The following is an 18,490-nucleotide window of genomic DNA, read 5'->3' as shown; positions in this document are numbered from 1 at the left end:
CTAAGTGGGTGACAGTGCAACTGAATTATCTGGGGACAAGAAAACAAATTGGCAGCAGTGATTCCTGCTCAAAGGAGCATTGAAGCATTGGTGCCATTCTCATGCTTGGAGACCTGCTAAGCCAGTGGTGGAAATTCCACAGGAGTTTGTCTATCGTTTAAAAAAATCTGTTGGGAGTCCCCACAAACTGGAACCAACTTTATCGACCCCGAAGTGATGATGGGCTGAGTCAACCCCCAATCAGCAGCTCACTCTACCGTCGAGCCAGCCGTACACGTGGAGCAACGTGCCAAGTCAGGTGTTGTGCAGTGACCGTACAATACAGCTTAAGGAATACAGCACACATGGCAAACGTTCAACATTTATTTCCAACCTCTGAAGAAGAACAACTACTCCTTCCTTATTCAATCAGAAACTCCTACTCACCTGGCTGGCATTAAAGATGAGCTGGTGCTCCAGCTTCTTGATTCCCAAGATGTGCTGGAACATCTCATACAGCTGATCCTTGCTGAGGATGAGATCCGAGAAGCTGCTGGCTGTTATCCGTGTCGACGGCCTCAGTGCCTCATCACCCATGAAGATCTTGTCAAACTTTGTCATCCAGGAGCTCAGCACGGTCTCCTTGGTCAGTCCCGCAATCTCGGGCATCTGACGAACGCGCTTCTCAATGTAGTTCTTGAAGACTTCCCTGAAGTCGTTGGCGGACCAGCCACCGCTCTGCACGATGCGCGCCACGCGGTCGCTCTTCAAGTAGTCCTGAAGTGGCAGGTCACAGTAGCAGGGGGGGTCAACCTCAGCTGGTAAAGTCCCCACAAGGTCACGCAAAAAGCAAGCCAACATCAACACACTCACGTGCTTCACCAGTGAATGTACAAGGATCATAAATGTTTTGCAGATAACCACGTAAATATAGACAATTAGTAAGGTTTGTCACGTAAACAAAACATGGCAATTAGTTACTACCGTATTTTCCTGCATATAGCCCACATACGCATATAACCCACAGGCGCATATACCCTGCTAAAATAGCGTTTTGTGTAAAACAAATTTCAGATAGTCCGCATCGTCATATACCCCGCATGCATTCATATCTTTAAGGTCGTTACTGCAGCTTAATTCCATCATATTACTACAAAGTTTACATTTGTAATACATTGCACTATCAATTGTTAACATTAAAATCATAACGTGCACAAAGAAAACAAACTAACCGGAAACGAGTGAACTTAAAACAGTAAATAAGTAACAAAAGTAAATATCCAAGAAATAAGTAACACATAACTGGTAGATAAGTAAGCGTACTGTTAGGCTTACCAGCATTCGACCTCATCATATTACAGCTACTGGGACCGGTAGTTACCCCTGTACAGTTTTAGCACTGGTAGATTGCGCACTGCGCAGACAACAGCGGCACTACGGTAACACCATTGCCTCCTGGCAACAAAGCCATTGGAAGTTTGAAACAAAGCTCAGCTAATAGCAGCGGCCTATGCTGTTTACAGGCCATTACGTTTGGTTACTGCTCTATTCATATTCATATCTAGGGTTTGGCCGCCATATGTTTAGTTTATGGGCAAATGTAAACATTGTACAAAAAATTCTAATAATTTAAAACGTGATAACACGTGCAATTTTTGTGTTAGTGGTTAATTCAGCAATGCTTTAGTCAAAGGTAAGTGTTGCATAGTGGATAGTCCTACCATGACATGTCACACGTGAAAAATATTTTTGGAATAGCCCGCACCTCCATATGCCCTGCAGGGTCTTGTTTTGTTTGTAAAAAGTGGTCTACCCCGCGGGTTATATGTGGGAAAATACGGTAGTTTAGCACACCGGTGTGTTGAAGAGTAAACCTACTACAACATTTACAATTCGAATTCCGTGAAATTTCGCCAATAATTCCAACCAGCCTCATCAGGCGACAGCCAGAGTTGTGGAGAAATCCTCCTCCTGTTTTGGTCTTAAACAGAGGAGTAAATGTGATGTCGTCACTTGTGAGCCAATCAGGTGTGAAGACCAGACCGGGGGGGGGAGGGGATTAATATATGTGTAGGACTTGAGTTATAGCGCGCCACGCATTCTCTTCCACTGTTGCTATGCGAGCGAGCAGAGTACAGTGGGGTGTATGTGAGGACATGGTTGTTGTTGTGGCATTAGGTGAGAGGGTCGTTAAGTGTTGAGACAGGTGTTCGGGGTAGCCGGGGGGACACAGGCCAGCGATTGGCTAAGAGGGTAATTGGTTGTTAGCTGGCGTCGCTCTGGCAGCAATAACAAGGTCACGTGAGACCGGGGGCCAGAGGGCGAGTGATAAGCGGGGGGTTGAGAAAATTAATGGGGATTAATTGGTGTGGGGATATAAGCCACAGCGCGTCGGAGAGAGGGTCTTCTTGTCTTGGTCGGCGTCTTGGATGGAGCTGCAGCGACGGTGCCCAGGGAATCGCAGAGCAGGCGGTGACGGTAGTAGAGCAGAGATAGAGTGGGTTAGTGGCGACAGACGGAGTAGAGTATAGAGAGACAGTGATAGCGAGAACGTAGTGTGCGAACAGGGGTAGCCATGCATCTGAAGGATGCAGTGTAGAATAGCAGGGGAGTCGACAGACCTAAAGAGAGAGAGAGACGCGGAGGAGACGCGGCGTGGCAAGAGAGAGAGACGCGGAGTGACGCGGAGTGGAGTGAGGGCACGGAGAGATGCGGAGCGGTGGCGCTGCAGAGAGAGACGCGGAGCGGAGTGAGGCCGCGCCGAGATGCGGAGCGGTGCCGCGGCGGAGGTGGACTGTTGAGCGGAAAATAAAGAGAACAGAAAGAAAGCCGAGTACGAGTCCTACATATGCATATAAATTACAATGGATATCCATTACCGGTTGTGTTATTCATAGGGTAAGCAACATACACCATGAATGCACACCATTCATGCATATCCTGCCCTTTTTAGGTGCAAGAAATCACAATACCCTCTATTGGCTGCTCACAGTTAATCACGATCGACATATGGTGGCCTGTATAGGCATGCAGTTAAACAGTGTATTACTTGATAATTCGCTTCCAAGCACCACTAAGCCTGTAGCTATTTGAATGGTTAAAATTATTTTATTTCTCTCAATTTCGATAGATTCTCTAATTAGTCTTGGCTAGTAGTAGCTAGTTTTGCACGGAACTTCAACATTATCAAAATAAATTGAGTGTCCTTGTTGGCACGAGTGTTCTGCCATTGTGGACAGGTGTGTTTGGGAGTATTTAATATACCTTTGGTGTTCTTTTAGCCTGATGCTGATCATTTGCTACAGGAGCGGACACACCTTCTGCTGATAACTTCAGTAATATATTTATCCCTTTCTTTAAGACAAAATCAGGAGGATTTCTCCGCAACTCTGGCTGTCGCCTGATGAGGCTAGTTGTAATTACTGGTTAACCGGCTTACTTGAATTGTAAATGTTGTCGTAGATTTGCTCTCCACACCGGTATGCTGTATTCGTAACTAATTGGCATGTTTTGTTTACGTGACAAACCTTACTAATTGTCTATGTCGGGTGGTGGTGGGTTTAATTATGCATTTATATTAATGTGATATAACACAAAAACCTCTATTATGGATAATATTGGTCGTGAAAGTCTACATGTTAAACTGGTAGAAACCTATTCTTGGTTCTTTCGGTAAAGTCACGTAGAAGGGAAATAATAAAATAATAAAAATAAAACAATACAAATTCTCACGACGTTTCGATTGCAACACAAGCAATCATCAGGTGTGAAAACTACAGCAATAATTTTTTTGGCTGAAGTGGGAGAGATGCTGTGAGAAGGGGTTTTATAAGTTAGAGAGGGGGGAGGAGCAAGAAAGGGGGGAGTAGGGAGAGGGTAGCGTTACGTGGAATGCTAATGGTAGGGGGGGAAAGTGGGCGGGGCTAGAAAGGAGCAGAAAACAAATGCCACTGCAGCAAAGCCAATGAAAGACACGAAAGCAACAGTAGCAGACGTTGGAGAAGTGCAAAAAAGCCAACACCACGACAGTAAAGCCAATGAAAGAAAACAAAGCAACAGTAGCAGTACTGCCAAACGCTGGGGATGCAATTAACTCGGCAGATTAGATTAGTGCTCGGTACATATGATGGAACAACCATAGACAGTTAACGTTTTTACCTGGTTAATAACATCCTTCCAATGATTGCTTAATTTGTATCCATCTTCTTGGTGAAGTTATGTCTATGTTTATGTATCTGGATGGCTTCATGGACAAACCTTTGATAGTAGCCAGAAGGTTTGCAGAGCACCTTAGTCTCATTACACTATTATACTATTTATTATTATACAGTCTACTATACACCATACCATTGACCGTCACGTGAAAGGTACTAAGAGGAAGCAAAGAAATATGTCAATGGGAGAGCGGTAACAGGAAACTTGTAGCGGAGCAAAGACTCCGATCCGTGAAGAGAATACAAAAGCTATATAGTCAATGCCAGCGAATGGAATGCGGTCTGTACAAATAATAAATAGTATAATAGCGTAATGAGACTAAGGTGCTCTGCAAACCTTCTGGCTACTATCAAAGGTTTGTCCATGAAGCCATCCAGATACATAAACATAGACATAACTTCAACCAAGAAGATGGATAGAAATTGAGCAATCATTGGAAGGATATTATTAACCAGGTAAAAACGTTAACTGTCTATGGTTGTTCCATCATATTTACCGAGCACTAATCTAACCTTACTAATTGGCTGTCGGGTGGTGGCGGGTTTAACGACACTTTTTTAAAATAACGCAATTTAACCAAAAAAACCCGGTATTATGGATGATATTTGTCCTAAAATGTTTGTCAGGCAGAATATGGTTTCATTGATGTGTGGGAGGTGTAGTTTAGCGGTTAGCATGCTGCGCTACAAACCTGGTGACCCCGAGTTCTCTTCCCGCTCACGGCCAACACCAATGACAATTATTAAATTGGTCCTGGGCTTCCCATGGTCGTTTCAGCCTCTAATGAGTACCTGGTGCGGTGTGGAAACATCGCCACTGGGAAAACAAAGGTGGCCATGCCTGCATTCATGGGTGATTCCTAACAGCACTTACCCCAACAGTCTGTTAAAGCTCTTTGTCTTTTTGGTTTCCCTCTTCAATACTAGGACCTGGGCCATGACAGCGCCACAATTTATATTTTTTAAAGATTCGACAAAAAATGCTAAAATGCTCTTTTAATCATAGCTATCCTGTGCTAACTCATTATTATCTGTGGGGTGCAGCTGATAAACACATTGTTCCCCAGAGAGCGGCTTCTCCTATAAAAGTGCATATTTACGGAGAACATACCTCGTAGTAAAACTTGACAACGCTGACAAATGCTTCGTCGGTCACGATCTGGGAATCTCCTTGCAGGAAGATGGTAAAGCGCTCCTTGATGGACATGAGCTGCTGCTTGTTCACCTGCAATATTAATGCGCCACACACTGCTGCCATCACATCACAGCCATCGCACCTCCGATCAGCACAGTTAGCTACGTACGGTGCGAAATAAGTTTAACGTAGATATATACTGCGATGCGAAATTCACAGACCGAGAGCCGCGACTAAGACTTCATTCAGGTGTGAGCATAAACTGTTTCCACCCAATTCAGTGAGAGAGTGGCCAAACCAGCAGGAAATAGCAATCGGCAGTTATTATTACACTTTCAGGAGGGTCTTAATGCTGTTTTAGGAGGGTCCTGGTAAATTTTCAAAGGAGGGGGTAAGGATTGCTTTGTGTGTTTCCCAATTAAGTAATTTACAACTGATTTTTTTGTGTGGCAAATTTGGACGATGATGCCAGCACACAATGGCCTAATCTTCCACGATTTACATCGTGGGATCTTTTACGTCCACTGTCAAGCAGACGGAGCAAAGTATTCTATAGTCATTAGACCCACAGTATTAACCAGATGCGAACCGTGAACCTCTGCAACAATCACATCATCGTCATGAAGTGTCACGACCAGATTATTCTGCCAACACAAGGATTATGAGCAGCACCTATTTTTTTTCCAAAACTCAGTTCTCCTGCAGCGCTGACGACGGTCACACATTCTCACATCTGTACCGTGGCACACCTTTCGGAATAAGCTATGGATGGACATGTTTACCTCTGAGATTAAATTACATTCCCAGTATATGTTTACAGGGTGCAGCCATGGAGCAGTGATGGGAGGCCCTGTGCTGTGAACGAGCGAGTGGTATCTGAACCGGGCGAGGGTTCACATGAGCAGTATCTTAACCAGGCCGGGGTTCACGTGAGCGGTATCTGAACCGGCCAGGGTTCACGTGAGCGGTATCTGTACTGGCCCAGGGTTCACATGAGTGGTATCTGAACCGGCCAGGGTTCACGTGAGCAGTATCTTTGAGTTGTGCGCCTTTTGGCGTCATCTGGTCCAACCCATGTGAGTCTAGGCTCTAAGGAAAGCTGTCTCTGGTGTGGACCAATCAACTTCAAGGACAGTGCACATTATCAGAGTTATGTCTTTTGTTTGTATTATGACTGCAGGTATTGCGGTCTATGCAAACATGACTCCTTGTAAAAAGGTGTCAGTTTTGTTGCCAGATGGAAGGGTAAAAAACCAATTATCATATTTTTACTGGCAAATCAGGTTCCCATAGTGTAGATGCTTGCCCCGAGCTCTCATACTCTGATGGTGCATTGTCTTTGAGTTGTGCGCCTTTTGGCGTCATCTGGTCCAACCCATGTGAGACTAGGCTCTAAGGAAAGCTGTCTCGGGTGTGGACCAATCAACTCCAAGGACAGTGCACATTATCAGAGTTATGTCTTTTGTTTGTATTATGACTGCAGGTATTGCGGTCTATGCAAACATGACTCCTTGTAAAAAGGTGTCAGTTTTGTTGCCAGATGGAAGGGTAAAAAAACAATTATCATATTTTTACTGGCAAATGAGGTTCCCATAGTGAGTATCTTAACCAGGCTGGGGTTCACGTGAGCGGTATCTTAACCAGGCCAGGGTTCACGTGAGAGGTATCTGAACCAGGCAAGGGTTCACGTGAGCGGTATCTGAACCAGGCAAGGGTTCATGTGAGCGGTATCTTAACCAGGTCAGGGTTCACGTGAGTGGTATCTTAACCAGGACAGGGTTCACATGAGTGGTATCTTAACTAGGACAGTGTTCAAATGAGTGGTATCTTAACCAGGTCAGGGTTCACGTGAGCAGTGTCTGAACCAGGCAAGGGTTCACGTGAGTGGTATCTGACCCAGGCAAGGGTTCACGTGAGTGGTATTGAACCGGCCCAGCGTTCATGTGAGCGGTATCTGAACCAGGCCAGGACTTCGGCTTTACCAATCCCCACGAATCAGCGTGCAGTTTGGTCAATAACATTTACGATTGACATGGCCTTCACGGAGAGGTCTCCATTCAGCAGTGCATTGACAAAGGCATGAGTCTGTCGAAATTTTTGAAGGTTTAAAGCTCGACTCGAAGCGTGTTCAGATACCTATGTTTCTTCAACTTCAGCCAATTCAGCAAATGGCTTTCAGCATTTTCTTTAATGTATTATTTTGACATGTCTTAGTTTAGTTTCATGAGTTATTGAGTTAATTAATGAAGAGTGCTTGATAAAAATAATTATAATTAAATCAATATTTATTTGTAAAACCACGTATGAATTACTCTCGATGAAGGTTTTTTTTAGACATACAAACAATATCTACATAAATGGATTATGAGTACACTGGTACACAGGAGTCAGCCATGCAAACTCTGACAAATACTTCGTCGGTCACGATCTGGTGAAGTCTGAGGGTGAGATAGCCCCAGTGAGTGCATTGCCTCACATTTGCAAGATAAAGTGCAGAGTGTCCCATATCCACAGGTGTGACTGCAAGATAAAGTGCAGAGTGTCCCATATCCACAGGTGTGACTGCAAGATAAAGTGCAGAGTGTCCCATATCCACAGGTGTGACTGCAAGCTAAAGTGCAGAGTGTCCCATATCCACAGGTGTGACTGCAAGATAAAGCACAGAGTGTCCCATATCCACAGGTGTGACTGAAATAGCATGCATCATGACATTATACACAAATGTAATAATAAAAACCTATCCCTATTGACACACCTGTCGACCCATACGGTTTACCCATATTCTTGTGCAGGGAAATTGAGTTCAGGTCCATATGGCATACATCCATTTCAATACAGGATAAAAAAAAAAATATTTGTTTGTGTTTCTCCCTTGGGGTTGATAGGTAAGTATTGCATATAAATGGTTGTAGCACATTGGCCTATGGGGCTGATACATGAAGGACGATTTTCACCTCTGTGTAAAGTTCCATGGGCGGTACCTTTATGAAAAACTCGTTACATGCTATTCATGACCTCAGCTTGCATTGAATTTGCCTGGAGGAAATGGAGAGGCGCCATTTCATTCTATGAATGACAGCTGATTCCAGGTTCACAGTCGGGCTCGAGGGTTCTGCCGCGACACCACGACCCCATCCCTGCTCTTGAACAAAAGCCAACCACAATCAGGCCTCAATCTGTCTTACACACACATACGAAGACAAAGATCCCCTGTATAGCCTGAATAGACTGTTGAGGCAAGTGCTGTTAGCTAGCACCAATGAAGGCCGGTACGGCACACAAGGGGGTGGCCAACACCACGCCCGGCCGCCTTTGTCTCCCCAGTGGCGATGTTTTTAGGCACCCATCAGGTACTCATTTGAGGCTGAGTCAACCTCGGGAAGGCCCAGGACCAGTTCAGATAATTGTCATTGATGTTGGCCGTGAGCGGGAATCGAATTCGGTTCACTCACACACAAACACACGTGTGGTATGGGCTTTGCCTTCTGTTGGGCCATTTCACAAAGGCAGAGGCATTGAGTAAAGCACTGAAGGGCTTCCCACGCTGGTGAACCCGCTGTGCAACGTGCGGAAGGGCTTGAACGGGAAGGAGCAGTGGGAAGGCTCTCATATAACAAGGTCAAGATGTTATCATCATGGCCAGAGCCAATGATACTACCACACTCAGACCATTATTTCCTTCACTGTGCAAGGCTACGCAACTGCTGCACTAACTGCACCGTACCTCCCAGGTCTATCCTAACAGTATCCCACTATTGGGCTTCAAGTCCTGCCCTTATCTCAGTAGCCTTCTTCACCCCATTCTGCTCATATCGCCCATCAATTGCAAACCTCCACTTCCCAATGACGTCCACAAAGCTTGCTTGCCACGCTCCTTTTAGATGCCATGCGGTGACCACCATCTTCTGCAATGCATTACACTCTTGAGATAAGAAGCTTTTGTATTTTAGTCATTATTTTGTTAAAGTACAATTGTGACATCAAAGCAGTAACAGAGACGTTGCTTCTCTCTCTATTGCCCATCGCTAAAAGCTGACATTGTCCTCTCTACTCTTCCAACGCAGTTCATGCAGACTTGACCGACATTAATGCATTTCAAGAATATAATAAATAGACCCATTTGTGACGGACCTCACTGTGGGAAGATTTAAATGCAATAATTTGGTGGCAGATTTCCGACCCACGAGCAGGTGCACTAGATGGGGGTGTGTGGGAACACACTCGGGTCGACGCACAAAAGCAGTGAGGAAGTTGGTCCCATCATCGACTCGACATCTCACCAGGAGGTCACGGCCACGGTACGGTACGGTGCTGCCACTGCAATTTCAGACTACGCTTTTACAAAATATACAAAGTATATAGACACAGGTCACAACATTGGGAACCGAACGTGAGTCTCACACTAAATGCGTTTAACACTTGACAGCTCTGTCCATAACGTCCATGAAAACAGCCTCTCTATGAATTCACTGAAAGCCATCAACTAGCACATACGTGTGCTGCAATTTGTGGCTCCTGCATTGAGCACGAGGATTATATTTCTGTTCCAGGAGTAGTATATATTTTTGTTAACTTACTGCTATAGGGTGTGTACACAGATTGACAATTTTTCAATTTGGTGGCTACAGGAATAGAAAAAAAATCATTTAATTTTACTTTGTATGGCACGGTGAAATATCCGACATGATGTGTGTATACTGTGGGTCTGCGGAGGCTTGGGGGATTGCGGGGGATATTGATGGCAAATCGGCGGTGCGGGCAGTGCCAGATCATGTGATTGATGGTTTAATTCTAGTTGTGACCGCAGCAGTCACTGTGGGGACTGTTCTTCAATTGCCATCGATGAAGGACGTGATGGCATCTGCCGTGCAATGTTCTGCAGCAATTTAGGGCTGACCACTTTTTGTCCAGCAAAAGACATAGACCACAATCGCTAGAGTATTCTTCTGAACTGAAAACCACCAAATCCCAACAGAAAACACATCACAGGAAGTAATTTCAACATATGATAGTCATCCCCCATCGCTTTTCTAGGCTTACTTGGGATATCCTGGGACCCATTGAAGGGCCACAGCCTCGGACAACCGAGAATGCCCTGGGACACAAGTGGAATCCACAACGCAGGTGTCACCTGCCACACTGGTGGCACCTGTCATACATGTGTAGTGGAATAACGCGCGCGGGGGTTTGTAAGCAGTGTGCACGCATGTGCGGGTTATGGACAGTGAGGTCGCATCGGGATGAACAGGCGCGGCGAGAGGGAGCAACGGAGAGGAGACGGCCAATTAAGATGCATAGCAGGGATTGGCTGGCTGCAAATGCAGGCGAGGAACAGGCGCCAGGCTGACAGGAGATCGAGGTGATAACGGCGGAAGCCTCTGGCGTGAGGAGACGGGAGGTCGCCAGCTTAATTAATGAGGAGTTAATGAGGAGGGGGATATGTAGGGGCACGTGGGAGAGAGAGAGAGGGGTTGAGTTGTTCGGAGTGAAGGCAAGAGGAGAGACGAGAGAAGTCCAAGGCCCTGCTCTCCACACCTCGCCCTCTCCAGCGGTGATGGCTAAACCCCCACTGGATGCAAGGGCGAGGTTGGAGAGGTGAGGGTAGAAAGGTTAGCAGTAGAGAAGCTAGCAGAATCCTAAGTGTGAGTGTGAGAAGGCTAGCAGTGGAGGAGCTAGCAGAGTATATAGCGGTAGGTTAGCAGTAGAGAAGCTAGCAGAAGATATAGTGAGAGGCTAGCAGTGGAGAAGCTACCAGAGTGTATAGTAATAGGCTAGCAGTGGAGAGGCTAGCAGAGTGTACGGTGGGAAGCTATGAGTGTGTAGTGGTAGGACCAGCAGCAGAGAGAGCGAATTCAGCAGAGCATGGCAGACAGGTTAGCAGTGGAGAGGCTAGGAGAGTGAGAGAGAGAACAGGCTAGCAGTGGAGAGGCTAGGAGAGTGAGAGAGAACAGACTAGCAGTGGAGAGGCTAGGAGAGTGAGAGACACAACAGGCTAGCAGTGGAGAGGCTAGGAGTGTGAGAGAGAGAGAAGGCAAGCAGTGGAGAGGCTGAGAGAGAGAGGGGGAGCGGAGCGAAGCAGGTGAGCAGCGCAAGCGGGAAAATCACGACGGAGCTACGGGGTGTCGAACATGAGGAGTTTTGTTCAATAAAAAGTGACACAGGAGAAAAAGTAGAAGTTGTCCGCGTGAAATAAAAACACTACACATGTGACACCAAGCACACGGGTGACACATGTAACACAGGTGACCCCTAGCACACAGGCGACATGCAGCCGATGACCATGGCTCACCTTGGGCTGGCGCCGGGCCATGTCGGTCACCTGCTTAGCGTTGAAGGGATACGCCACGCAACGTGACACGAACACATAGAGCTGCATGCGGCGCCTCCTGTCCTCATCACCGTCGTCGCGGAAGCAGCAGCTGCTGCTCACCGAGGGGCTGGGGCTGCTGGAGCGCAGGCTGCTGGAGCGGCTCACCGACGCCGAGGGCAGCTGGGGAAGGCGGCTCGGGGCCGGGCTCGCCGAGCGGACGGGGCCCCCCAGTGACGCGCAGTCGCTCGAGCAGCCCGCATCCCCCGCCTCATCCAGGTCGACCCTCACGAAGTCTGAGAGCTCCGATGACTCCTCATCGCTTGACGACGGCTCCAGCATGGTGACGGACGGCTGTGGCAAAGGTTAAGGGCACCATTGAGCGGTGGTGGTGGTGGATGATGAGTGGTATTATTAGTGCACAGTCTGTTCTCCTATTAGATGTGTTTTCATAACGCGAATCGGATATATAATGCGATTAATGTATTAGCGAACACATTTTTTAGAAAGTGGATACGAATTGAATGTTACGCGATTCAGTAAACAGAACTACGTCGCACGAGTAGGTATAAGTGGGTGTACGGCTGCCTCGGCATAGCATCACACAAGGCAGGATGCTGCTGGATGCTTTGAGATGCTACCCACGTGCCTCAGTCTTTGTTGAGCCTGTATACGCAGCTTACGTGTTATCGCGGGCTGTGCTTTACCCTATTTTATATATTTGTAGTGACTGTTAATGTCACTGTGTGGTGCTGGCCTTGCGAGGCCACGGCGGATAATATGTTGTCATTATGTGCAGCCCGGTTACTGGGCGTAGTACCAGCCCCAGCGGGGCTTGGGCGAGCGCTGGTTAGTGCAGAGGCACCACGTACAGTGGCACCACGTACAGTGTGCAGTGCGGGCTCCCGGTGAGGGAGCGAGAGAGAGTGTCAGCCAGCCAGGGTTATGTTGGGGCATGATACGCTGGTTGACCTGCCGACACGTGACCGGATGATATTGGAGCGGGGCCACCGGTGGATGGGGGCTGCTGGGTGGTCACGTGGTATAGAGGAGCTCTCGGGAGCCTTCGGAAAGAGCTCGAGAGATCTAGAAGGTGGGCGGGGCGAGAGGCGGAGCCAGCCCCAGCCCGGGCCGATATAACAGGGCCCCGTGTGGGGCTCGGGGTTCTTGACTGTTGGGTAAGTGAAGATCCACGTCGGGTTGAAGAAGCCTCTAGCCACGTGGTCCGGGACCCAGCTCGTGGGCCGGACCGGGAGAGTGGGACCGTGTCTAGTTCTACCGTAGCATGGTTAGATGGGCGTTCAACACCCGAGTGTAGGTTACGTTCTGTTGTGTTGAGTTGATGCAATAAATTGTGTTGCTCCCAAGACAACGTCTGCGACTCAGTTGGACTCACTACATATTTATTAAAATGCAATATTTCCATAATGCGGTGTTCTTCAACAACGCAACTAACGCGTTATAGGAGAACAGACTGTATTAGTACTCAGTACGCTTGTCAAACCAAGGAAGCCACACTGCTAAATTGTCGCCGGAGGGGGAGATATTGCTGCTGTGTGCACATATTTTTTTGTGCATTGGGATGTTTGGCTAACACCAATCACGTTGCATTTGCTCCGGGCTGCTCAACAAATAAATTACTGATTTCGTCAAGGAGAATAGGCCATCGCACTAACTCCGGTCATCCTCGCAGCGGCTTTTTAAACCATCCACCGAATGTAGACAGTCATGGCATGGTATGCATTTATCTGTGCCATTGCAACTGTCAGGAACACTCTTCCTTTTTACAATCGAAGCCCACTACAACAGTGCACTTTCAAGTATAAATTAAAAACAAATTTATTTAGGACTGTTTTATTCGTATAGTCCAGGGGTCTGCAACCTTTAAGACATAAAGAGCCACTTGGACCCGTTTCCGAAGGAAAAAATAAACTGGGAGCCGCAAAACCATTGCAACTATTAAAACAAATATAACACTGCATATATTGTTTCTTACCTTATTGCTATATACAGGATCGTGCAGTCAGCTGTCAATCTGAATAAAAAAATGACTTTTTCACTTAACAATGTAAAATATATTTTTGCAAATTAATAGCTAAATTACCTGGTTAATGGGATTTTTGCTCCTGAACCTCAGTGCACAGTGTCTGCACATCAGGGCTGTAAGACGTCACCTTCATTTTCACACAGGCTTGCAAGCTGTCATCTGTGAGGCGTGATCGATGTTTGTTTTTAATATAGTTCATGTTGGAGAAGACCTGCTCACATACATATGTGGAGCCGAAGATCGACAGGACTCCAAATGCATACTTTTTCATGTTTATATAAGTGTTGGGGATGGCATTCCATGTTTCGAATACAAGTTTGTCCTGTTTGGGAAGGTTTTCAATATCACTCCATTTATGATTCTGAGCCAGAATGGCCTTCTGACGGGCAACATCCTCAAGAGTAGCGGTCAAGCATTTGAACTTGGACACCCATATATCTTTGTCGGCTATATCGGCCAGTTCCATCTCAAGATCAGGTTGACTTACACCTGCAAATGCAGTCATATTCAATAGGGATGGATCGATCGCCAGGGGAGTGACAGGGAAGGATAATGTCGTTTTTTCCTCTCTGAACTCACAGAATCGTTTCCCAAACGAACTTTGCATTGTGGTGATTGCAGACTTGAAATATTCCAAATTTATCGTATCATGACTTTGTTTGAACTCTCTCAAAGAGGGAAAGTGAGACAGTGTACCTCTCTGTATATCTTTGACAAACACTGTCAACTTGCTCTCGAATGCCAAAACCTCCTCCAGCATGTGCAGGGCTGTGCCTCCTTTCCCCTGAAGGGTTGTATTTAGCGTGTTTAGATGTGCTGTCATGTCTACCATAAAATGTAATTTTTCCAGCCACTCTGGCTGTTCCAGCTCAGCAAAGGTGAGCTCTTTGCTGCCCAGGAAGGTTTTTACTTCTTCCAAACATGTGACAAAGCAACCGCAACGTTATTGCCTGTCACCGGGCGGGCAGTGTGGAGCGGAGCGGCGACCTGTCAGCAGCGGCAACGCCAGAGCAGGTGTCACAGTGCGCCTCCTCCCCTCGCTAGCATCCGCCCCGGAGCCGCGGTCAAGGTTCAAAAGAGCCGCATGCGGCTCCGGAGCCGCAGGTTGCCGACCCCTGGTATAGTCTGTTGTCCTTCCCCCTCACCTCTGATTAGTGTGGCTGGCTAAGCACAGTGCGAAAGAAGTTCAACATACATACATGTCTTCAGGTTTGGGAGAAAACCCAAGAAACTGTAAGAAACCCATGCAGCATAGGGGGAGAATATATATACTCCACACAGAAAGGTCCCCTAATGGGGAATCAAACCTAGGGCCTCCTTGCCGAGACACAAATGGTACCACTGTGCCACCCTAGCACCTGAACTATTTTAAACCTTTTTTTCTTCATCAGGTAAGGCCCACTGAGCTATACAGCTCTTTTCATAAGCAATATGGCCACAAATGATAGCTCAAGCGGCTTATCTCGTGGAAATTTTAGCATCCAAATACTGGGAGAGAGACATGCAAACTCCAAATATACAGTAAGAGTCCGGCTCATGATCGAACCCACGAACGCCTGCATATCATGCAAGGTAGTTAACATATTGGCGCCCTGTTATTGATGATGACTACATCTCATCAAATTCCCCAGATGTTATCAGAACCTGATATCTGATGAGTGATGGGCTTTGTGTCTCACTGTCGCGACCACCGGTGCGGTGGTTCTCTTGCGTGGACGCACTTGCCTCACAGCGCAGTTGGCAGCGCGCAGCTTGTTACAATCTCCCTGCCTAATCTCCCATTAACATCGTGCTAATCTCCCATGAACACTGCTGTATGCGGGGACGATACTCTTATATGGCGACGGAAGCTCATTTCATGCTAATCTCTCTCCCTAATCTCTCTCTCTCCTTAATCTCTCTCTCCCTAATCTCCTCCATTAACACAATTGACGTGCTTGCGTCCAGGGATGGAATTCCTTTCCAGCTCAGGCCCGCACGCTTGCCCATCGCCACATAAATAACCTCTTGTTGTAACAGCTCTCTCGCTGGTTCAGCAGTTCTACTGCTGGATTATTTTTTCTGCCTGAGGACGACCGATTGTGTTGCGATCGAAACGTCGTGATATATTATTTTTTATTTTATTTTTGTACCTACGTGACTTTACCTAAAGGACTAAAGAGTATGGATTCATGCAGTCACAAACGCTTCAAATCAAGATGGTACAAAGACTATGCAAGTATCAAAACACTTATAGCTCGGGTTGAGCAGTCATCTATGGGGCTTTTTGCCAGTTTCGAAAATGATAAAAACTAAGAATAGATTTTACCCTTTCTGGCACTAAAACAGATGTTAATATGTTCAATCACCAAATAGATACCTTTTGCAAGGCATAAAGTCTGCATTAATCACACATACTTGTGGCAACACATGCAAATATGCTCTGATAATATATGCAGTGCCGGATTATCTTAGTGGCAAAAGTAGAATCTGCTACGGGCCCCACACTTTCAAGGAACCCGCGCTAAATGCTTTCAAGCAATCAATTCCGGTTCAGTGATTCGGCACTTGCTCTATTACTATTGTACTATACTGCCTTCAACTTTTATGAACGACTGGGTGTTTAAGGTTAGCGATTTGTCGTAGTATCTGCCTGTATAGCAAATTAAATTACTTTACTATGCAAGTAAAAAGTTTGTGTTTTAATATTTACTTGTTTTTTTAGGGCCTACACTACCACATGCTACAGGCCCCGCACTAGCTTAATCCGGCACTTAATATATGCATTGTCTTTGGAAACAAATTGGTCTACACCAGAGACAGCATTCTTCATGGCTTTGTCTCACCTTTGTTAGACTAGAGAACAACGCCAAAAGGCGAACAGCACACAAAGGCGATGCAAATATCAAAGCGTTAATCGATAGACCCCGATACTGGCAAAAAGCCTACTCATTCTACCTACGTGACTTTACCGAAAGAACCAAAGAGTATGGATTCCTGCAGTCACGAAAGCTTCAAATCAAGATAGGATCCTGTAGATTTAACTCCTCGACCTGAGCTATTAATGCTTCGATATTTCCTTTTATATCTGAAATTGTATTTGCTCTGTTCGCCTTCTGGTGTGGTTAATCCATACTTTGACGATGCCTTCTTATAATGGGTGTCTATTTGGTGTTTGAACGTAGTAACACTTCCTGTATTCTTACCCGGAAAAGCTAAAAACCATAATGTGTTTTTTTCTCATCATCTTGATTCTGACAAAAACAGGTTCCGTGGACAGTAATAATGATTGATAATTAATAAAAGCGGTAGAGATGCTAGATGATGGTGGTGGTTGTTGATGATGACCGTGGGCGGTGGTTACGGTGGCTGCTCTGGTTAATGGATGTGGATTTTAACTGCGGGGTGTGAGCCACTCGCACCGCATGTCCGCTCAACGTTTAAAGCGACTTCTTGTGACCATGTGCTTCTTGCTCTGTACAGATGCCGTCTCTGCCACTGGTACACAGCATTGCTTATCGATTAGTAAAACGAATCTATTTTTATTTTACCAGGTAAGGCCCACTTACCTGACCACAAATGAGAGCCCAATCAAGTGGCTTATCACCTGGTAAAATTATAGCAGCCAAAGACTCTAAACCTGTGTTTCTAAATGTGGAGGGAAAAAATAGACGAGGAGAAAATTCACGAGACAACGGTGGAGACACGCAAACTCCAAAATATACAGCAGCAGGTGTCAGGGTCGGGATCGAACCCACGACCTCCTGTAAACCCGACGAGGTAGTTAACATCTCCGAGCCACCGTGATGATGATGTCACCATTGACCTCTTAGGGGGGGGGGGGGGGCTCTTAAGGAGGAGCGGTGGTGGTGGTGCAGTGGTTTGCTGCGCCATGAACTTGGTTACCCGAGTTCTATTCCCGGCCAACATCAGCGGCGTCCTGGGGGGGAAGAGGGCGAGGTGGAGGGAGAATAGCCCCCCGGCCCTTTCACCGACCCGCACTGACAGGCGTGCTGAAGTATGGTCAAACAATCCTCACGTGGCGGCGTTGGGGGAAGGCCGCCATCCAGCAGTGGATTGACAAAGGGCTACAGGTTGGATGACAAAGTCTCGGTAGCAGAGGTCTCGTGACCCTCAATAAATTGACCCATAACATTGTTTATCTCCTTTGCACATTCGTTTTCAAATACAACCTTACTGACAAAAATTAAAGTTTTCCACCTAATTAATTGGGGGGGGGGGGGGGGTCACAAGACATCTGGACCCAGTCTGTACAATGGTCATGATTATGAGATTGCGTGAGTGGCTGCTGTCGGCCCGGGAACCACTGTGCGCACCTGGCTCAGCTGCTGCTGCTTGTGCCGTTGTTGTAGTCGCTGTTGTTATTGTAGTCGCTGTTGTTGTTGGTGTAGTCGCTGTTGTTGTTGGTGTTGTTCAATGGTCGCGCTCCCCGTCCCGCGCGCGTCGTTGCCGCTCACCTGTTCCGCGTGACGTCACCGCGACGCGGCCAGGTGAGGCGAGGGCGGGGCGGGGGCGGGGCGAGGGCGGGGGCGGGGCGCTCCCCCTCGCCCTCTCCCACAAAGACAAAGATCCCCCGTGTAGCCTGTAACAGACTGTTAGGTCAAGTGCTGTTAGCGAACAGCACCTATGAAGGCCGGCACGGCGCACGAGGGGGTGAGTCATGTTTTGCAGAGGGGTCAAATACTTATTTCCCTCATTAAAATGTAAATCAATTTATAACATTTTTGACATGCGTTTTTCTGGATTTTGTTGTTATTCTGTCTCACTGTTCAAATAAACCGACCATTAAAAGTATAGCCTGATCATTT

At 46.8% G+C, this 18,490-nt stretch overlaps 1 protein-coding gene across 1 annotated transcript in view; it reads right to left on the bottom strand.

Annotated features, from left to right (window-relative positions):
- The window catches only part of LOC144721195 (calcium-dependent secretion activator 1-like), a 117,896-nt gene extending 99,733 nt beyond the window's left edge, over nt 1-18,163 (bottom strand). The window contains exons 1-4 of the mRNA XM_078598600.1: nt 17,999-18,163; nt 11,618-11,989; nt 5,305-5,418; nt 427-756 (exon numbers count right to left, since the gene is read on the bottom strand). Coding sequence (XP_078454726.1) covers nt 427-756; nt 5,305-5,418; nt 11,618-11,977 — 804 coding nt within the window. The 5' untranslated portion in view covers nt 11,978-11,989; nt 17,999-18,163. The remainder of the gene's footprint in view (nt 1-426; nt 757-5,304; nt 5,419-11,617; nt 11,990-17,998) is intronic.
- Nucleotides 18,164-18,490: the final 327 nt, after the last annotated feature.

Source organism: Lampetra planeri, chromosome 11 (assembly GCF_965212315.1).
Source record: "Lampetra planeri chromosome 11, kcLamPlan1.2.h2, whole genome shotgun sequence".
In the NCBI taxonomy this organism is placed as follows: domain Eukaryota; kingdom Metazoa; phylum Chordata; class Hyperoartia; order Petromyzontiformes; family Petromyzontidae; genus Lampetra; species Lampetra planeri.
The sequence above is the reverse complement of the archived record's forward strand: the minus strand, read 5'-3'. Positions and strand labels throughout refer to the sequence as shown.